Here is a 22,356-nt window from a genome sequence, read left to right as displayed (position 1 = left end):
GGAAGCCAGGTTCACTTAACAACCAGGTTACTAACGTAACAACTGCAGTTGATTCGCTTAGCAACCGTGGCAAGAAAGGTGGTAAAATGGAGCAAAACCTAACAGGTGTCTCTCTTGGCAATAGAAATTTTGGGCTTAATTCCTGTTATCTTCTTCCAGTTTTCCTGAGTGTTAGAGAGGATTTTTGTCCCAAAGGAACATTTTTTTTCAGGCGGTAATTGGAATTCCTTGTTTTTTTTCTTTTTGAAGACGTTTCGCTTCTTCATCCCAGAAGCTTCTTCAGCTCTGACAGGATAGTGGGGGAATGGAAGGATTTATATTCCTTGCAGAGAGCTGGTCATTTCCATTCCTTTAGAGCAGGGGTGTCAAACTCAATTTCATTGAGGGTCGTATCGGAGGGCTGGGGGGGGGGGGCTTGGTGGCTGTGGCCAGCTTGACTTCACTCAATGGGTCGGGGGCACCTGTGGTGGCCAAATGCTAAGGCAGGAATTCCCTGAGACTCTCCCTCACTATCATTATAATCTTCCTTCTCTTCTCTTCTCTTCTCTTCTCTTCTCTTCTCTTCTCTTCTCTTCTCTTCTCTTCTCTTCTCTTCTCTTCTCTTCTCTTCTTTTTCCTTCCCTCTTCATTCTCCTTTCTTCTTCCTTCCCCTCTTTCCTTCTTTTTCCTTCCTGGCTCTCTCCCCATCTTCCTTTCTTTGTCTTTCCTCCTTCCCTTTCTCCTTTCCTGTGCCTTTTTGCATGCTCAAATCCAAAAGGGGAAATGCTTCTTCTTTTGTTTTGTTTTGAGTTTGTTGTGCTAGCCCTCTGCCAGCGAAAACGGCGCCTGCCTCCCCCATTGTGCCCAAAAACGTGGTGCGGGCGGGGTGGGGGTGGCACTTCATTTTCGCTGGCAGAGGCACCGCGGGATGGTCCTTTGCTGTTTCCAGGCGGGCCAGATCTAAACACCCTGCAGGCCTGATCCAGCCAGCGGGACTTGAGTTTGACACCTCTGCTTTAGAGGATTTTCATATGATACTGTTGTGGTCTGCCAGCAGCCTGCGGACCTGGCAGCAGAGTCGGATAGTGATGATGCTGGGGAGGACATTGGGCCAGTCCTGGAGTCTGGGGAAGGCCTGGACGAGGGCTCTGCGTCGGAGGCAGAGATGGGGCCAGAGCCATCTGGGAGCGATGTGCAGACTCCGGAGCCTCCAGAGTCGGACAGCAGAGAGGCAGAGAAACAGGAGGAGCCTGTTTCTAGTTCACGCATGCGAAGAGCTGCCAGAAGGCAAGAGCAACTGAAGCAAAAAGGACAACTCAGGAGTAAGGCCAGGAGATGATTGGTCCCTCCCATAAGACTTAAAAGAGCAGCAACAAGTCGTTGGATTCTTTGTAGAAAAGCAACATTGATTCCAGTGCTTCTTGTCAGCGTCCCTTGAACTTTGTGGGTTTTTTGCCAAGAAAAGCCTTTGGCAGGTTGCCAAAGACATCAAAGGTTGGCGATAAGGCCGGAGGGACTGGTTATGAAGAATTTTGTTTTGGACTAAGCTGAGAATGAATGAATTCTCAGCTGTTTGAATAAAATAAGTTTGTTGAGGTCTGAATTGTGTTTGGTAATCACTACTTGGGCCTTGGTCACAATTTCTTAATTTTGACTTTTGCTTCCGTTTTCCAGTCTGAGGGAAGCCCCACAGCCGCCACCTCTGCTTTATGGAAGGAATCTTTTTCCGAACGGCCTCCCTACTCTTACATGGCCATGATCCAGTTCGCCATCAACAGCACGGAGAAGAAGCGCATGATGTTGAAAGATATCTACAGTTGGATTGAAGATCATTTCCCCTATTTCAAACATGTTGCCAAGCCAGGCTGGAAGGTAAAAACATCTTTTGACCTGTATAGAATATATCGGAAAAAACGATGAGTAATTCTTATGAAATATTACCGTGTTTCCCCAAGAATAAGATCCTGTATTTATTTATTTATTTATTTATTTATTTATTTATTTATTTATCTATCTATCTATCTATCTATCTATCTATCTATCTATCTATCAATCAATCAATCAATCAAATTTCTATGCCGCCCTACACCCGAAGAACTCAGGGCGGTGAACAGCCAAGATAAAATACAGATAATACAAACATTAAAAGTCCATTAAAATTATTAAATATTTTGACCGAAAACAAATTTAGAACACCCAATTTATAAAACAAATTAAACGATTTAAAAATTTAAAAGGGAGAGTTAGGCCAGGCCAGCCTGCTGAAATAAAAATGTTTTGAGAGCACGACGAAACGTGCGCAGATCCGGGATCCTCCGTATCTCCGGGGGGAGCTCGTTCCAGATGGTAGGTGCCCCCACAGAGAAGGCTCTCCCCCTGGGGGCCGCCAGTCGACACTGTTTGGCCGACGGCACCCTGAGAAGCCCCTCTCTATGGGAGCGTACTGGTCGGTGAGATGCTATTGGTAGCAGAAGGCGGTCTCGTAAATACCCCGGTCCGATGCCATGGAGCACTCTAAAGGTGGTAACCAAAACCTTAAAGCGCACCCGGAAGACCACCAGGAGCCAGTGCAGCTCGTGCAGGAGGGGGGTCACATGGGAGCGCCACGCCGCTCCCATAACCACCCGCGCGGCCGCGTTCTGGACCAGCTGGAGCCTCCGGGTGCTCCTCAAGGGGAGCCCCATGTAGAGAGCATTGCAGTAGTCCAGGCAGGAAGTAACGAGAGCATGAGCGACCGTATTTAACGAGTCCCGATCCAGAAAGGGACGCAACTGGCGAATCAACTGGCGAACCTGATGAAAAGTTCCCCTGGCCACAGCCGTCAAGTGCTCTTCCAAAGACAGCCGTGAGTCCAGGAGGACATTTTTTTTTGAATCCTGAAATAAGCACTTGGCCTTATTTTCAGGGAGGTCTTATCATTTTGGGGCGCGTGGAACAAGACGGGGCTCCTCTTGCCGTCTTACCTGATTTCCAGCTCTGTCTCCCTAATCCTAACCAGAGGAAATGGCGGGAGACCGGCTGCATTTAAATATTTTCGGGGAGGGCTTATTTTTGGGGGAGGGCTTATTTTCGGGGAAACGTGGTATTAAAATGTACAATAGAGGTAGTCCTTGATGTACGACCACAACTGAGCAGACCGATTTTTTTGCTGTTTCCAGGGCGGCTCCACGGGCCAGATCTAAGCACCCCATGGGTCAGATTCGACCCCGGGGCTTTGAGTTTGACACCCCTGCTTTAGATAGTGTTTTTCAACTTTGGGAACTTGGAGGATGTGGGGACTTCAGTCTCCCAGAACTCCCCAGCCAGCACAGCAATAGCTAAGTGGGGAATTTTGGGACTCGAAGCTGCCATGGTTGAGAAACACAGCTTTGAGATTTTGCTGCCAATTGTTTTTTTGCAGACCCAGTCTTAGGGATGGTTGGAATAAACCTCCTGCTTGGGGACCACTAGCGGGGGGTGGTGGTGGTGGTAAACCTTTCCGAAATCAGAACAGAAATGAATAAATAAAACATGGAAATCTTGCTTGCGTCATCCTGAATAATTCACCGGCGAGAGATGATTCTCGCGGCGTTACGGGCCAGTAAACGATCCAGATGGTATCCCTGCCTCCGAGAACCTGTAAAAATCTCCCATTTCGAGATAGTGCCACTTTGGGAGCCGCTAACGTCATATCTTCGTCCTCCGGTGTAAGATTTGCCGTCGGCTGTCTCCCCGAGCCTCACTATATCCTTTTGTAGCAGACAGGATTGGCCAATCTCCGTTCAACGGGAAAATGAATAAAAACCTGACAGCATAAATATTTATTCCCCAGGCGCTTCAATTTTCAACAGACTCTGATCTCAAGATGGCTGTTGGGGAAGAAAAATCCCTTCAAGGGCCTAAACAGTTTTGCAAAAACTGCGAACAGGAAATTCGTTTAGAAGGTCCAACTGAGTGGTGGTATTTATCCGGTTCGGGCAAACTGGTAACGATGGCTGCGGGAGGCTCCGTCCATCCGCCCGGATGTCATCACGCCCCGTTTTTGATGCTCTGTGCGTGCGCGCACGCGCTCACATGTGCAAACCGATAGGGAAGAGAAGGAGGTTGAACCCTTGGTCCAACCTCCTTCCTGAAGCATTCCGTCCACCGATTAATTCGACAAAAAAAAGATCCACCGCGGCAGCTTTGATGCTGGATCGCTTACAGCTTAGTCCTCGACGTATGACCGCGACTGAGGCCATCGCTAAGCAAGACAGTTGCTGACTGAGTTGTCGGCCCGTTTTATGACCTTTCTTGCCACATTTATCCAGCGAAGCACTGCAGTTGTTGAGTTAGTAACGTGGTCGTTAAGTGAGCCTGGCTTCCCCATTGGATTTGGCTTGTCCGAAGGTCACAAAAGGGGATCGCGTGACTCTCGGGGACACTGCAACCATCATAAAGATGAGTCAGTTGCCAAGTGCCCGGATTTTGATCACGTTGGATGCTACAATGGTCGTAAGTGTGAAAAACGGTCCTAAGTTGCTTTTTTCAGTGCCATTGTAATTTCAAACAATCACTAAACGAATAGTTATAACTTGAGGACTACCTGTATAGCAATTCTGCTCACCCTTCTTTCCAAGGCCAGTAAATTCACGCGATCATAGATGGTTGGCCTTTTAGATTCTTGTTTTATTGTGAAAGTCTACTCAAAAAGGTAAGTTTTTCTTTTTGGCTGAATTGGCTGATCATTTATTTATGGACGTTGTTGCAAATGATTCTGTCTCTTTATGTCGCACTTCTAAAATAATATTTTGGGGTATTAATTTTTGCTACAAAAGACGCATTAGGGCTTATTTTCTGGTTAGGTTTTATTTTTAGGGAAATATGGTACTAAATGCATCCATCTGGCTGCATCCATCTTGTTTTTGGGGTAGGGTTTATATTACGAGCATCCTGAAAAATCACGCTAGGGCTTATTTTCTGGTTGGGTCTTATTTTTGGGGAAACATTAAGTATTCTCTTTCATATTCCATCCACATAATGGGCTACTATCCATGAAAGCAAGAAGAGAATATTGGAAGACCAGATTTGAACTTAGTGCTCTCTGAGCTTGGTTGGTTTTTTGGAAAAGTCATTGCCAAAATAACACCATCAGTACACTGATGACGTTAGCTAGTTTGGTAATGAGATGTCTGCAAGAAAGCAGCCGAGCTCAGAGACCACCAAGGACCCCACAGCCCCCCACTCCTCCATCATCATTCCTAAAAATCTATTCCCTTCTAGCACTGATGATGTTACTTAGTTTGGTAATGAGATGTCTGCAAGAAAACTTAGAGACTACCAAGGACCCCGTAATGTGGGAATTACATTGCTTCGACTTTATGCATTTCTTTCCCTCCTAACTTGGCTACCTGTTTTGTAACTGAAACCAACGAACGTTTTATCTTTGCAACACAGAACTCTGTCCGTCACAATCTTTCCCTTCACGACATGTTTGTTCGGGAGACATCTGCCAATGGGAAAATTGCATTCTGGACCATCCATCCTGAAGCAAACCGCTACCTAACGCTGGACCAGGTGTTCAAGGTAAGTTCCAGGTAGGGAAGGAACCTTCCCAATGCTTGTTTCCCTTATTATTTTATCTAAGTGACATTTTATCTACCGTATTTTTCGGAGTATAATATGATCCAGACTATAAGATGCACCTAATTTTTTGGGGGAGGAAAACAAGGGGGGCAAAAAAATCTGCCTCTGCCTCCCAGCAATTTGCCTCCTTGCAGCAAACAGCAAATAGCCTGCTTCAATTTCATTTTCAGCACAGCCTGATTAGCACAAGAAAAAAAAAGTCTGCCTCCCAGCAATTTGCCTCCTTGCAGCAAACAGCAAACAGCCTGCTTCAATTTCATTTTCAGCACAGCCTGATTAGCACAAGAAAAAAAAAGTCTGCCTCCCAGCAATTTGCCTCCTTGCAGCAAACAGCAAACAGCCTGCTTCTATTTCATTTTCAGCACAGCCTGATTAGCACAAGAAAAAAAAAGTCTGCCTCCCAGCAATTTGCCTCCTAACAGCAAACAGCCTGCTTCTATTTCATTTTCAGCACAGCCTGATTAACACAAGAAAAAAAAAGTCTGCCTCCCAGCAATTTGCCTCCTTGCAGCAAATGGGGCGCATGGCAATAGGCAATGGCAATCCCTGCAGCCTGAAACAGCTGAGGGTCGGGAGGCCGATCCAACCGACAATCAGCTGCTTGTGCTAATCAGGCTGGGCTGAAGCTGAAACGGGCTGTTTGCTGCAAGGAGGCAAACTGCTGGGAGGCAGAGGCCAAAGGGTGGGGGCTGGCGGGTGGGCGGGGCTACATTCGGTGTATAAGACACACTCCGAAAAAATACGGTAAGTGAAAAGGGAGCATATGGATAGCCAGCAGCTTTTGGAGAGTAAGGGCAAGATTAATGTGGACAAAAGGCTCAGGTAGATTATGTGCAGGTAGTCCTCGACTTATAGCAGTTCATTTAGTGACCGTTCAAAGTTACAACTCCACTGAAGAAAGCAATTTACGACCGTTTTTCACACAACTCTTACGGCACCCCCCATGGCCAGACACTTGGCAACTGACTCGTATTTATGACGGTTGTGGTGTTGCCAAAGTCGCATGATCCCCTTTTGCAACAAGCAAAGTCAGTGGGGGAAGCCAGACTCACTTAACAACCGTGTTACTCCCTTAACAACTGCAGGGATTCACTCAACAACCTTGGCAAGAATGATCGTATAATGGGGCGAAACTCGCTGAACAACTGTCTCATTTAGCAACAGGAATTTTGGGCGCCGTTGTCATAAATCAAGGACTGCCTGTGTTAAGTACTTATGAAGAAGAGCTTGCTTTAATCACGAGCAGAACCAAAATGTGTTTTGTTAGATTTATTTAGAGGCCTAGAATAGGGTAAGAGACAAACTAACCCATCTCTGCTTATTTTCCTGAACTTTTAAAAATGGCGGTCACGTTGTACCAAGTCTTTCAGAGGGATGTGTGGGTTCAGGGGTTGGTTCCATAGTCATATGGTAGGCCTGTCTCCCCATCTTTGTACTGGAAGTGTGATATGATTTGGGTTTGCTTCTGTTGTGGCCTGTCGGCCGCCAGCCCCTCCAGCAGCGAATCGGAGGAGGAGGAGGTGTGGGAGTCAGGGTCAGCATCCAGGCAACCTGAGGGGGAAGAGGGAATGGAGCTGGCAGAGAGAGAGAGACAGAGGCGGAGCATGGGCCGTCCATCAGCCCTCAGATGAAGAGTAAACAGCCCCAGGTGGCTGATGAGGAAGAGGAGGAACAGCTGGGTCCAGTGTCTCTGACGTGCAGAAGGCAGAGGAGAGGAGAGCAGTGAAAATCTATGGGCCGGTCCTTGGGATGGAAGAACCACCGCTGCTAGTGAAGCCCCATCCTAGCTCTGGGGATAAAAGGCAGGGAGCAGAGACGAATAGATGTGGCAGACAGCCCTTCATTTTCCAGGCGGACAGGCTTATTAGCCTGAGGTGAGAGAGAAACTTTTTGCCAGGGCTGTTGGCGCTCCTAATAAAGGAATCGTTGATTGAATTCAGAGTTTTTCTTGTGTTTGGGGAGCTGGGTCAAACAGGCTCTGTGTCTCTGCTCCCTGGGGAGGCCAACCAATAATTGAACTGCTCGCAAGGTTGTTTCATCAGTATGATGACATTCACCCCTCAGCTAATCCTGTAGTAGCCGTGTGGTCCCTGGAGAAATGTCCGAATAAGGTTACTGATGTTATGAGAGTTAAGAAGTTGAAAGCTTATCCAGGCAGAGAAACAGTGGCGTTGCTCTAAAGAAATTGTTGGTTCTGCTTGTGGAGTATTTGGGCATCTGTGACGGAGACTTTTCTAACAGGTTCAGCCTCCTATTTTTATTGAGGTGAATATGAGAATCTTCCTTAAGCTGGGTGGCATTCTATTAAGTATTTTAAGTAAAGTTCCTTGAAGAAGTACCGTATTTTTCGGACTATAAGATGCACTTAAGACGAAAGGGGGCGAAAATATCTGTGCGTCTTATAGACCGAATATTACTGAAGCCCCGCCCATCCGCCGGCTGTTTCTGGGCCTCCGCACGCCCCGTTTTTGGGCCTTTTTTCAGAAAAAAAATGGGCTGAAAAAATGGTCATGTGACTGGGTGGGTGTGGCCAACTCGATGTCACTCACGTTGAGGGGCATCTTGCCAGTCTCTACACGCTACTCGCCTGCCCGCCCGGGCTCCTTAGGGCCCCAACAGGAAGCAGTTGCTGGAGCTAAGCAGCCACCATGAGAAAGAGTTGGCAAAACAGCTCAGTTCAAATTGGATCTGACTCAGAAGGAGGCTCAGTAGAAGCACCTCACTGAGGACTAGGAGCATAGGCTTTCCAAGCAGAGGGAAGACCTGCGGGAGTGTAAGGCCAGGTACCGGCACCTGAAGGTTCAGTGTTCTGCCCGAGCTACAGAACCCAAGAAATGTTGCACACACAAAACTCCGAACAACTCCGTTTACTACAAACACAGTCTTTTTCAAATGCAGGCTATTACTAAAAATGTCCTTAACCTCCTGCCAGAAATTCCAAAGATTAGATAAAGGCTTACAAGAGTTGGCAATTAGCCCAGAAACCAGGTTTGCATGGAAAATTCACAAAATGCTCAACGAATGACTGGACGAACACACGTTGTTTCCTGCAACGTTTGCCAGCTGTGTGTAAACTTAAATAGGTTAAGGGAGTGGCCAATTAGCCCCAAGCCTTACTCTCAAGGAGACCTCCTCCCGAGTAACCATTCCTGCCTTTTGGCAGCTCTGCGTGCTCATGCATTGAGAAGAGGCTCCTCCACTTCACTCTCTTCACTTGAAGGAGTCTCTGGAGGATCTGAAGGCCCTGGCTGAATCTCTGCCTCTGGCACCACATCTTCTTCAGCCTCCTCGCTGTCCGACTCGAGCGCCGGATGCACAGGCTGCTGGCGCGACACCACACCAGCCTCCTTGTCGTCAGGATCAGCCACAATCTGCGCAGGCCGCTGGCGGGCCACAACACTCAACGGGCTGAAATGGTCAGCCAGTTTCAGACCATGATACAGTCCCACTGCAACGAGCCCCTCCGGCTGTTCACCACCGGCGGCACGTCCCGAAAGCCCCACACAAGGAGGCTGAAGCAGACCCCAAGTCAGAATTTCTGCCTCCCTCCGACCCACACAAAAAACCCCCGAAGGGGGAGATTCTCTGCAGCAACACAAGCGTTCATTGCACGTATCCGGCCTAGGGCCCGTAGTTTGAGGACCCCTGATTTAGTGCAATATAAAAAATGCAAATAATTTTTCTGCGGACCACGAAAACTTTCTCGCGGACCACCAGTTGGTGACCGCTGATCTAAAGCATATAGGGGGACTGTCCTTGCTGGCTGGCGTAAAATGTATTTTGCAACAATCATCCTGGATAGCCTTTTCCAAGATGGTCTTTTTATTTTATTGAGTTCCCTTCTAAGAACTCCCTTAGGAGTATGACTTGGGCAGGATTTCAAACACTTTGGAGAAAAAAATAATCTATTTATAGTCTTAGTCACCGTCCTTTAGAAAAATTAAAAAAAAAGGGGCTGTGTCTCGTAGCAATAGTCAAAATTGGCATGAAGGACCTTGCCCTTCCCAAAATGAGGCTTCAGCATTATTTTAGACCCGTCCAAATTTAATCTCCATGACAAGGTGAATTTGGTGATGAGAGAAATGGTATCGGATAACAGGACTGACTCAGACAAAAAAAAAAAAAAAACGTGCAGGAGACTGAAAAGAGACGAAATCTCTCTGGTTTTTCTCTTGACCATTCAGAGTGGCAGATCTTCCCTTCCGCTTTTCATTGGCCGAGATTCAACAGTCAACCAATCAACCACCTTTGTCCTTCTGCAGGGTGGAAATTCACAGCTCTGGTGCAGTGGTGAATTTTTTTTTACTACCGGTTCTGTGGGCGTGGCAGGGGAAGGATACTGCAAAATCTCCATTCCCACCCCACTCCAGGGGAAGGATACTGCAAAATCCCCATTCCCACCCCACTCCAGGGGAAGGATACTGCAAAATCCCCATTCCCACCCCACTGGGGCCAACCAGAGGTGATATTTGCCGGTTCTCCAAACTGCTCAAAATTTCCGCTACCGGTTCTCCAGAACCTGCTGGATTTCACCCCTGAATTGAATATGTACAGCCTGGAGGACAGACGGGAAAGTGGGAGGGGGGGGGACTTGATTTAAATATTAAGGGTGTGAATAAGATTCTAGAAGGCAGTATTTTCATTTTTTTTTTCTTTTTACGATTTCTGCTTAATTCCAGGTTGCTTCCCTCCTTTGCTTAGTTTCCAACCATTGTTTCTTATTCTTTGGGGAACGGGTGGATTCCCCCCCCCCCGCTCTTTTTTGTGGCAGCCCCTTAGATATTGAAAGATTCTATTATGTGATCCCTAGTCTTTATTTTCTTTAAACTAGACATATCCAATTCCTGCAACAAGGGTGGATTTGATTTAAATCGAGTTGATTTAAATCACAATTTAAATCATGATTTAAATCCCTAGTAAAAAGGCTTGATTTAAATCAACTTGATTTAAATCATCATTTTTAAAGAGCAACTGTCATCTCTGCTACTCCTTTGACCCACTGTTGACTCACCGATAGTCCCATTGTTGCAGAAGATACAGCCTCATGCTCCATAACTAAGCTCCATTTCATGCTGAATAAACTAAATTATTTATGTATCTTAAATAGAAAAACTATCTTACGATAGATTTTTACCCCAAAAGTTTTTTATTAAAATAAATTCGATAAAAATTTAAAAAAATCCGATTTAAATTAAAAAAAAATCCGATTTAAATAAAAAAAAATCTGATTTTTTTTTATTTTTTTTTTAAAAAATCATTGATTTTTATCCACCCTGCCTGCAACTGTTCTTTGTATGTTTTAGCCTCCGGTCTCCTAATCATTTTTGTTGCACTTCTCTGCCCTCTTTCCAGAGTCTCAACATCTTGTTTTATATCATAGTGACCAAAACTGGATGCCGTATTCCAAGTGTGGCCTTACCAAGGCATTATAAAGTGGCATTAACACTTCTTGTGATCTTGATTCTATCCCTCTGTTAATGCAGCCTAGGAGTGTGTTGGCTTCTTTGGCAGCTGCAGCACACGGCTGGCTCATCGGAGTTTCCCAGTCCTCTAACAAAATCCACTTGCTGCTTTACCTTCCATCAGTCCTGGGCCCTTGGATCCTAACTTTCCTTTTTTATGTGTCTCAATCTTAATGCAGCAGCAGAAACGTCCAACTCTGGATCTTCAGAAGAACTTCAAAGTCACCAAAGCGGAGTCCCAGACTTCCCGTAAGTATAAGTTTGCATCTGTGCAAAGCCCCTATTCCACGCTGGTCATTGGAGGAAGCAAATGGAAACCATTTGGCTGATAGGAAGAGCATCACTGTAATGGTACATAGCGGGGGTCGGCAACCTTAAACACTCAAAGAGCCACAAAGGTCCTAACCGGAGGCCCCCCGTTCAATTCTGGAGCCGACCGGAAGTCCGGTTCCCCCACCACAGAATCTTTTCCTAGCGCAGCTTCTCTTTTTCCTCGACCGGTCCTAACCGAAAACCCTATCAATTGTGGAGCCGACCGGTGACAGGGAGCTGCAGCAGAGGGATGAAAGAGCCACATGCAGCTCCAGAGCCGCGGATTGCCGATCCCTGGTATATAGGAATGACCTTGGGAAATGGCGGGCAGTGAGGAGAGATGCTACCTAGGGAATGATTAGATAAGAGGGAGGGAACCTTTAGCTGCATAACAGGCAGAGTAAAAAAAAAAAAAAATCAGTAGGATCCTCCCTAATTTACCAGGCTGTAAAAAGAGACAGTAGATGATTTGTAATTTCAGATTCGCAAGATTTTTTTTTTTTTTTAAATTTTGATTTATATGCCGCCCTTCTCCGGAGACTCAGGGCGGCTTACAGTGCGTTAAGCAATAGTCTTCATACTTTTGTATATTTATACAAAGTCAGCTTATTGCCCCCACAAACTGGGTCCTCATTTCACCTACCTTAGAAAGGATGGAAGGCTGAGTCAACCTTGAGCCTTGGAGAGATTCGAACCAGCAGTAATTGCAGGCAGCTGTGTTAATAACAGGGTGCTTAGACCACTGTACTATCAAGGCTCTTGTTAACGTCGCCTTACACTTTTAGCTCATCTGGTCCAGTGTGGTCCATTTCGGAAGGCTGACATCAGTTTTGGACTCCATTGTGGTCGTAAGTCGAGGATTACCTGTATGGTGGAATGTAGCGTGGAGATGAATTCCAGGAGAGGGAGGGGCTGCATTCTGGAGAAGTAAGAGGCAACTCAGTCCAGATATCATGTGTGAGAGAAAGAGGGTGAAGACAGCTCCTTCCTAATACAGGTAGTCCTTGACTTATGACCACAATTGAGCCCAAAATTTCTGTTGCTAAGTGAGACATTTGTTAAGTGAGTTTTGCCCTATTTTTATTACCTTTCTTACCGCTGTTGTTAAATGAATCACTGTGGTTGTTAAGTTAGTTAACACGGTTGCTAAGTGCACCTGGCTTCCCTCATTGACTTCGCTTGTCAGAAAGTCGTAAAAGGGGAACACATGACGCCAAGACACTGCAAAGGTCATAAATACGAATCAGTTGCCGAGTGTCTGAATTATGATCACATGACTTTGGGATTGTTGTGTCAGTCGTAAACCTGAAAAATGGTCATCAGTCACATTTACATTGTAACTTTGAAGTGTTCTGTCCCCATCTCACACACGCACACAAACAGGCAGCCGGGGGTTAAATAAACTGGCAGACAACCAATTCTTCCGATAAGATGCTTGGCAGCAACCCAGTAGCTGCTTGCCAAGAACTTTACTCAATAAGCAAAATACCCACAGTCAAGAATTGTCCAGTTTGTAAAATAAATCCAAGGCCGATAATGTTGTTTCCAAAGATGCAATGTGACTTGATAGTAGTTAGTTTTGTCCGTCACAGAGTCTGAATGGCCACCTCACCCCCTTTTATATCCTGTGGGGTGTGGTCCAGTGACTCAGCCTAATCTCTGGCATGCCTTTTCTTCTGTTGCTCGCACTTATCTCTGCGACGCTGCCGAGGATCCAGCCAAGACTCATTTCCCTCATCACTGTCCACCTGTGGCTGCGTGGACGTGCTTGGCCCCGGCCCTATCTCTTGCCCTTCGGCGGACACCGAAGGCATTGCCAGAGAGGAGGGTCCTGGAGAGGGAGGCCTTGCCAATTCCTCTCCTTCACTCTCGGAGTCCTCTCCTGCTGATGACACAGGCTCAGGTAACGGAGCCGCAACATGAAGAGTCACTAAACGAACTGTTGTAAGTTGAGGACTTCCTGTAATCCACACAGCATATGGTAGATGCAGATAGTAGAGTGTTTAGTCTGGCAAGATTCTGTCTACCGGTGTGGATACAATAAAGAACTCAGCTTGGAAGAGTTGCGACGTGTCGTTCTTGACTTTGGGCCTAATAATGAAGCTTTTCTTTCTTAGGGCCGAGGATTAAGCCCTTGCTACCACGGGTCAGTTCCTACTTGGTTCCGGTCCACTTCCCAGCGAGTGAGCCATTTCACCTTCAGTTGCCTTCAAGGCCATCTCTGCCTGCAGGCCAGACTGCTTTGGGGACCACGCAGATCAACACAGGGGAACGCCCTGCTCCAAAGGTCAGTCTCCCACGTCTCCTTGTTTTTCTCGGGTATGTGTTTGTCTGGATCAGGGGTGTCAAACTCAAGGCCTGTGGGCCGGATCTGGCCCACGGGGTGCTTAGATCAGGACCATGGGAGCCACCCTGGAAACAGTGATGGACCAGCCCACGGTGCCTCTGCCAATGAAAATGGAGCTCGGGAAGGCTGTGTGTGGCCTTCCCAAGCTCTGTTTCCAGCTGCAACAGCCTCCTGCAGCTCTCTGCCAGCAAAAATGGAGCTCGGTAGGGATGCGTGTGGTAGAGGGCTGCAGGAGGCACTCGCAGCCGAAAACGGCACCCGGGAGGACAATGGATCCCCCAGCCCTGCCCCGGCCACCACAGGTGCCTCTGACACGAGTGACGTCAATCTGGCCACACACACACACACACATGTTCCCCCCCCCCCCACCAGTGAGGTCAAACACAACCCTGATGCGGCCCTCAATGAAATCGAGTTTGACACCCCTGGTCAATACAGTTAGTCCTCGACTTACAACCATTGTTTAGTGATCATTCAAAGTTACAACGGCCCTGGAAGTAAAGGCTAACCATTTTTCACTCTTACGACTGTGGCAGCATCCCCATGATCGTGTGATCAAAATTCAGATCTGCTTGGCAATTGACTCATACTTATGACAGTTGCAGTGTTCCGGGGTCATGTGATCCCCTTTTGTGACCTTCTGACAAGCAAAGTCAATGGGGAAGCCAGGATTCACTTAACAACCGGGATACTAGCTTAACAACTGCAGGGATTCATTTAATAATTGTGGCAAGGAAAATTGTAGAATGGGGCAAAATTCACTTAACTGTCTCGCTTAGCAACATAAACGTTGTGCTGAATTCTGGTTGTAAGTTGAGGACTCCCACTACAGGATCTCTGGCTGATGTATAGATTCCCTAAAAGTTGTTGGCGATCCCTTTCGGCTCAAACAGCAGCTCTAATGCCTGAATAAATGGAGACTAAGAACAACTGTCAGATTAAGACAGCAAATTTCCATGCCTATAAAATAACTGACCCCTATGAAAATGTGGAGGCGCAGTGGCTCAGTGGCTGAGACGCTGAGCTTGTCGATCGAAAGGTCGGCAGTTCAGTGGTTCGAATCCCTAGCGCAGATAACAGGGTGAGCTCCCGTTACTTGTCCCAGCTTCTGCCAACCTAGCAGTTTGAAAGCACGTAAAAAATGCAAGTAGAAAAATAGGGACCACCTTTGGTGGGAAGGTAACAGCGTTCTGTGCGCCTTTGGCGTTGAGTCATGCCGGCCACATGACCACGGAGACGTCTTTGGACAGCGCTGGCTCTTCGGCTTTGAAATGGAGATGAGCACCGCCCCCTAGAGTCTGGAACGACTAGCACATATGTGCGAGGGAAACCTTTGCATTTACCTATGAAAATGTGTCTAAAGCTGTGGTGGCGCACTGCAGTACTGCGGGCTACTTCTGCTGACTGCCGACTGCCAGCAGTTTGGCAGTTCGAGTCTCACCAGGCTCAAGGTTAACACAGCCTTCCATCCTTCCGAGGTGGGTAAAATGAGGACCCAGATTGTTGGCGGCAATAGACTGACTATAAACCACTTAGAGAACGCTGGAATGCACTATGAAACGGTATATACCCATGTTTTCCCCGAAAATAAGACCCTGTCTTATATTTTTTTGAACCCTGAAATAAGCACTTGGCCTTATTTTTGGGGAGGTCTTATTATTTTGGGGCATGTGGAGCAAGATGGGATTTCTCTTGCTATCTTATCTAATTTCCAGCTCTGTCTCCCTAACCCTAAGCAGAGGAAATGGTGGGGACCAGTTGCGCATGCATTTAAATATTTTCAGGGAGGGCTTATTTTCGGGGGGGGCTTCTTTTAGCTCATGCGCTCAAAAGCCCGATTGGGCTTATTATCAGGATATGTCTTATTTTAGAAGAAACAGGGTAAGTCTAAGTGCTGTTGCTACAGCTAAAAATGAAGAACATTGACAGCTTCTTCCTTCCCATTGTTGCTTTTGCAGATCCTGCGCTCCAGCGAAGACCCTGTCCTGTCGCCGCCTCCGAGTTCCATAAAGGAGGAACATTATTGTGGTGAAGAGTCTTCTCCATTAACCCTCCAGTGCCCTCTTGAGGAAGGCAGCTGTACAGACAGCGGAAATCCATCGGCAGGAGTCCTGAGTGACAGTTTTCATTCCCAGGAGTGGGTCTCCTCTTTCGTCCCAGTATGGCCTGTAAAGAAGGAACTGGCAGGAACCGGCGAGGAGCAGAACCTCTGTGTCCAAGCATCCCCCATAAAACAAAAGAGACAGGTTACAGGTCTCCGATCATCCCCCCAAAGCAAGTTGGTTATAAAGAGGCAAGAATTGGGCAGATCCAGAAGGAAACAGCACTTAACTCTCTCTTCCTCAGAAGAACCGGTTCTTCTTCTGCCCATCAGTGGAGGCTCAACTTCCTTCCCGCTGGGACACGGTCCCTCCGCTCAGAAGGCACCTCTAGGAACCCTTGTCTGTGGTCCGGAAGAAGAACCGCCAGTGACTTGCAGGTTGCCGATTGCGTCCACCCCAAACAAAACTCCCGTAACCACCTCTACCACCCTGCCACCTACTGACCAGTGGAGATTGACCCTTATGGTCGACGATAGGAACAAAGTTGATTTCAGTTCTCCGAGATCTTCTCCTTTGCCGTTCCTGCCCTTCCAGGATAATCTAGACCTGGAGTTGAACGAGAACCCGCTGAGACAATCCCTGTGTGATTCTCCCCAGTGTCCGCTTCTGAACGCAGACATGGGTGAACTAGTGCCTGGGCTCTTGAACACTTCTTCTCCATCCAGCAAGGTGGCCTGTGAGTTTGCAGGGGACAATTCCCTCCTGGAAGACCTCGTCTTGGATAACATGCCTGAGAATTGGAGCAAGCTCTCGCTAGATATCAGTTTTCCAGACCCCGGGAATGACAATCTGGAGACCGATCTGAGCTGGTCCCAGCTCCTTCCTCAGCTGAAATGACCCAATTGGACTCGCCGAAAACAACCTCAACCTGTGTCGCACATTTAGGAGACCCAGCCCTGTACCCTACTGGCACTTCAGTAAACATGGCTCTTGATTAACTCGGAGGTCACCCGTATGAATGATCAAGGAAGCCTTAACCATGGAGTTTGAAAGAAAGCTCCCCTGTCCTGTTTCCTGCAGCTTTTTTTTTCTTTGTCCGATGATGGTTTTGGCAAATTTACAACACCTTGTAAGGGGGTCAGGTCAGGTCGAAAGCTCAGTCGTTTTGGAGACAGCTTTCTTCTTTCAAAGGAAAATTTCATCCGTGGAAAAGTGCCTGGGCTATACAAATGCCATCTTACCTAGCCTTGAACCCCTTGATGCTTTTTTGGGTGGGTGGGTGGGTGGGTGATTGCTTGTTTTCTCCCCTGGCTTATTCTAATAATAGGAGCCTGATCTATACCATTCTCATATCGCTGTCTGAAAAGCCTCAACCGGTTCAAGGCTGGCAGACAGCCAGAAAACAATAAAAAATTGTGCCACTTGACAGGGTTCCCGCCACATATGTAGCCTAAGCCAGAGCTCTCCAACATTTCCAGCTTTGTTGACCGGCTTGGGAGAGGAGAGGGGATGATTCATGCAAGTGGCCGGCAAGCGCGCGCACGCGATTCCATTTCCACAAGCACCGCGCATGCACGCCTGCCACTCACGCACATGGAGCAACTGTACCGTGCTCGCATGCTGCTCGTGTAAGTAAGCGAGGATGTGCGCACGTGTGCGTGCTCACCGGCCCGTTTCTTGCAAATCCCTCACGGCCCACACAGGTTGGGGACCCCCCCCCTTGGCCTAACGTATCAAGAAAAATATTTTAAGGAGTCGTATTTGGCTGACAACTGAAGTGGGATTCGTTTATCCAGAAAATGCTGCATTTTTAGGCCTAGCTAGAACGTCTTTTGCCTCCGCACGGTTCGCCAGCACTTAAAAGCCACGAAGCCGCTCTGCGGTTCTCAAGGGTCCTTCCTGCTGCCGGGCGCAGGAAGCTTGAAAGAAAACCCCAAAAGCCCACGGCTCTGGTCCCAAAGATTGCTGAAAAGCTGGCCTTCTCAGTTTGCAGGCAGAGCAAAAACATTTTTCCCATGGGGTCGTGGAGCTGGAAGTAGATTGAATTTCTTGATTGAATAGTTCCGGTTGCCTTGATAATCTCCACCAAGTGAAGCAGTGAAGCCAGATATAGAGCAAAAGGATGCTCTAAACTGGTAGACCAGGGGTGAAATGCTACTGGTTCGCACCGGTTCAGACGAACTGGTAGTAATAAAAACTACCGGTTTGGGTAAACCGGTTCGTCTGAACCGGTATTTCCGACGATCAGCTGTGCTGTGCGATTTATATTCTAAATCGCACAGCACAGCTGTTCCCTCGCTGCTCTACTTACCTTCTTAAGCCTCCTTTTTCCGCACACAGCATGTGTTTGGCATGCACTGCACATGCGCACACAGCATGTTTTTAGCATGCGTGCGCGGGCAGCAAACCAGTGGCTAACCGCGGAGGATTTCACCACTGGTAGACTCATACCTGTAAGGTTCTGGATAAGAGCTTTCAATGGAGGTAGTCCTCTATCGAAATGGTCCAGCCTGCTCTTTTTTGAGAGATGCCTAAAGCAGAAACGGAGCCACACATCGGGGCCAGTTCGCGTTCATGATCCTCGCCGCAGCAGTAAAACCCAAATGTATGTCCTTTCGCATAATTTTATTCTCTTAAAATCCTGCTTCGGCCTCTGAAGAAGGAATGCAAGACATTAAGCGAAGCTCGAGGCGCAGCATGATGATCTTGAGATTCAAACTGGCCGCCTCCAGATTGAAACGAGACCGGTGCTTCGGAAGAAGTCGTGCTGAGTTGGTCCTTGTCTCAAAACGGGAGCCTTTTAAGCAGCTCTGATCCAGTGATAGTTCCTTTGAAAAGTGTTGGAAAATGGGGTTTGGATGGTCTCCTAAGTCAGGGGGTCTCCAACCTTGGTGACTTTAAGACTTGTGGACTTCAACTCCCAGAGTTCCTCTTGAAGTCCACAAATTTTAGGGGTCCACAAAGTTGTGGACTTCAGCTGTCCCAGAACTTGTGGACTTCCCAGAACTTGTGGACTTCAACTCCCAGAACTTGTGGACTTCAGCTCCCAGAGTTGAATTCTGGGAGTTGAAGCCCACAAATCTTAAAGTTGCCAGGGTTAGAGACCCCTGTCCTAACCAGAAGAGGCGCAGAGATGGGCTGAGGCATTTAACCGCCCCAATTTGGCAATTGTGGCCACTGGTTAAACAGGATGCCGTCTCCTGATTTTGAGGGAGCACATGGCTCCTTCTAAACGTCCAGCCTTGTTTGTCTGAATGGCCCTTCCGTTCTGAGCATACCTTGTCACTTTATCGTTGTCTTGGTAGTCCGGTGCCCTCATTCCAAGGTGGCGTTAGATTCTGCCTGGACAGTTCTGATCTTCGGGAAATGAAATCACTGATGAAAATTTCCCTTTGGTTGGGATAACTGCAGCAAAACTGATCCCCTCAGGTCCAGCTGGCTGGAATGACGGGAAGGTAGATGGGAGGCCCACAAAATGCTTGTTTTCTTGCTTTTTTCCCCCCTATCTCTGACCAGTTTCCTCAGCTGCAAAAGCATAGCACCCCTTCCCGAATCCATATTGGGTGCCTGCTCTTTTAAATATTTTGAAGCTCCCACTCGTCACATGGGAGGTTACCGTTTTTCTCATGAAATCTTAACTCGGGTGGAGGCTCTTAAAATCTGAATTCAGGTAACCAGTGCAATAGCTCTTCTGATATTTTTCTTCACTCTGGCATGTTGCAAACTCACGCAAATGTAAATCTAGCAGTGGTAAAAAAAAAATAAAGCCCGCCTTTGAATCACCCTGATCCTGTGTGACTTCGGTATGGTTTTCATTTTGGTCCCCACGATGTAAAAAAAGATGTTGAGACTCTAGAAAGAGTGCAGAGAAGAGCAACCAAGATGATTAGGGGTCTGGAGGCTAAAACATAAAGAACGGTTGCTGGAACTGGATATGTAGTTTAATGAAAAGAAGGACTACGGGAGACATGATAGCAGTCTTCCGATATCTCAGGGGCTGCCACAAAAAAGAGGGAGTCAAGCTATTCTCCAAAGCACCTGAGGACAGGACAAGAAGCAATGGGTGGAAAGTAATCAAGGAGAGAAGCAACCTAGAACTAAGGAGAAGATTCCTGATGGAACAATTAATCAATGGAAAAATTTGCTTCCAGAAATTGTAAATAGCACTAGAACTTAGATTTATATATCGCTTCACAGTGCTTTCCAGCCCTCTCTAAGCCATTTACAGAGTCGGCAATCTGGGTCCTCATTTTACCCACCTCGGAAAGATGGAAGGTTGAGTCAACCTTGAGCCTGGTGAGATTCGATCTGCCAAACTGCTGGCAGCCGGTGATCAGCAGAAGTAGCCTGCAGTACTGCACTCTAACCACTGCGCCACCGCGGCTCTTATAATGTTCCAACACGGGAAGTTTTGAAGAAGATGTTGGATAACCATTTGTCTGAAGTGGTGTAGGGTTTCCTGCCTAAGCAGGGGGTTGGACTAGAAGACCTCCAAGGTCCCTTCCAACTCACAATCAACACACTCTTTTATGAGGAAGAATCTGCAGATGAAGGCATCTGCTGTTCTAAATACATCTGAATTTTAGCCAGGAATGATACTTTTTTATTATCAACATCGATCAGGGCACAGCAAATGAATAGGCACAACACGATCACAGATCGAGTTGTGGGATAAGGATGGACTCCTAATCAAGTCTGAATTGAAGTGGGCCTCTTCCGAAGGATGGCTTCCTGAATTTAATGGGATTTGTCAAGGTAAATATGCATGGGATTACCGAGAAGTTAATACTGGCTTATATTAATTCCTGTATTAAACTTCTAAGTCACACCAGGCTCTCTTGCCTTTAACCGAACAGCACAGATAATTCAAGAGCAGGCGATCTGCTACAGGTTCCGGGAATTAAAAACCTGACGGAATGGGGAAGCAAAATGGGAATGTTTTTAAGCCCTCTATCCCTGTGTGGCTCAGTTTCCAAGACACTCAGAGTATCTAAGAGCTTGTCGATCGAAAGGTTCAGCGGTTCGAATCCCTAGTGCCGCGTAATGGGGTGAGCTCCCGTTACTTGTCCCAGCTTCTGCCAACCTAGCAGTTTGAAAGCACATTAAAAAAAATGCAAGTAGAAAAATAGGGACCACCTTTGGTGGGAAGGTAACAGAGTTCCGTGCGCCTTTGGCATTGAGTCATGCCGGCCACATGACCACGGAGACGTCTTCGGACAGCGCTGGCTCTTCGGCTTTGAAACGGAGATGAGCACCGCCCCCTAGAGTCGGGAACGACCAGCACATGTGTGCGAGAGGAACCTTTACCTTTACCTATCCCTGTGTAGGAAAAAGACGTCACCATTTTCTTCCTTCAGGCCTTGATTGAAGTCACAGTTCCTAGGATGTGACATCACAACTAGTTGCTGTGGCAATTCTCCAGCTATGAAAGTGGGAAAACTCAACTTTGTAGAAGGTAGAAGAAAGAGAAGAAGCGAAGCCCACAAAACAAAGGCAGGTAGTTTTCTCAGCTTTATACACGCGGAAACACAGTTTTTCAGTCGCACAATTCAGTTTCGTCAAAATATTCACAATCGCCTGCTCCCCTTGTTTGACAGATTTTCTTCCAAGTTATATTCTTTGAAGTATATAGGTCTGTAGATTACAGTATACAGTAGTGGCCAAAATTGTGGAAACCTTTTGGGAAAAGTATATTTTTGAGGTTTGATGGCTAATAACACCACTTTTTTTTTTTTTTGGAGTTTCAAGATAATCCTATTCCACTGCTGGAATGGCCTGGGAATAGCCCAGACCTTCACCCAATTGAAAATCTATAGAACCGACTAAAGAAACTTGTTAGTCAGAAGCGACTGCAATAAAACCCAGTTAATAGAAGCCATCATTCAATCTTGGTTTCATATTAGAACAGCTGCAGAACTAAAAGATTTGGTTCACTCTGTGGGAAGATGTTGTAAGGCCATAATTCATGCTAAAGGTTACCCAACTAAGTATTAACTGACATGGTGATCATTTTTGTATATCTCGTTTTTTCTATGGTGATAATTTTTGTATATCTCATTTTTTTCTACGTGTTTCACTTTTCTTTATACTGTAACTGCTATTCTAATAGCAAATCCTTCATAAAAGTTATTGCACTACATTCTTGATTAAATTATCTTTCTATTGATATATAATTTTATGGTACTACACACACAAAAAAGTGGTGTTATTAGCTAGTTTTAGAAAATACACTTTTCCCAAAAGGTTTTTTTTTTTTTTTTAATTTGATTTATATGCCGCCCTTCTCCGGAGACTCAGGGCGGCTTACAGTGCGCTAAGCAATAGCCTTCATACTTTTGTATATTTTATACAAAGTCAGTTTATTGCCCCCACAAACTGGGTCCTCAATTTACCTACCTTAGGAAGGATGGAAGGCTGAGTCAACCTTGAGCCTTGGAGAGATTTGAACCTGCAGTAATTGCAGGCAGCTGTTCTTAATAACAGGGTGCTTTAGACCACTGTACTACCAAGACTCTTTCCACAATTTTCCACAATTTTGGCCATGATGCTACTGTAGCTATTTACAAGTAATCCTTGAAACACATTCATTCATTTACTGACCAGTTGCAGT

The 22,356-nt window shown here is 46.7% G+C and overlaps 1 protein-coding gene across 7 annotated transcripts in view; it reads left to right on the top strand.

The window, feature by feature from the left end:
- Window positions 1-19,534, top strand: part of FOXM1 (forkhead box M1) — a 30,361-nt gene extending 10,827 nt beyond the window's left edge. For all 7 annotated transcript variants that reach the window (XM_060684115.2, XM_034440396.3, XM_087874307.1 and 4 more), the window contains exons 4-8: window positions 1,654-1,851; window positions 5,395-5,523; window positions 11,225-11,294; window positions 13,475-13,644; window positions 15,663-19,534. In XM_060684115.2, the coding sequence (XP_060540098.2) occupies window positions 1,654-1,851; window positions 5,395-5,523; window positions 11,225-11,294; window positions 13,475-13,644; window positions 15,663-16,643 (1,548 nt within the window). In that variant the 3' untranslated portion in view covers window positions 16,644-19,534. The remainder of the gene's footprint in view (window positions 1-1,653; window positions 1,852-5,394; window positions 5,524-11,224; window positions 11,295-13,474; window positions 13,645-15,662) is intronic.
- The last annotated feature ends 2,822 nt before the right edge of the window (window positions 19,535-22,356 follow it).

This window comes from Pantherophis guttatus, chromosome 7 (assembly GCF_059756535.1).
Source record: "Pantherophis guttatus breed Tessera chromosome 7, ASM5975653v1, whole genome shotgun sequence".
Lineage (NCBI taxonomy): Eukaryota > Metazoa > Chordata > Lepidosauria > Squamata > Colubridae > Pantherophis > Pantherophis guttatus.
This window is presented reverse-complemented; position numbering and strand designations above follow the sequence as displayed.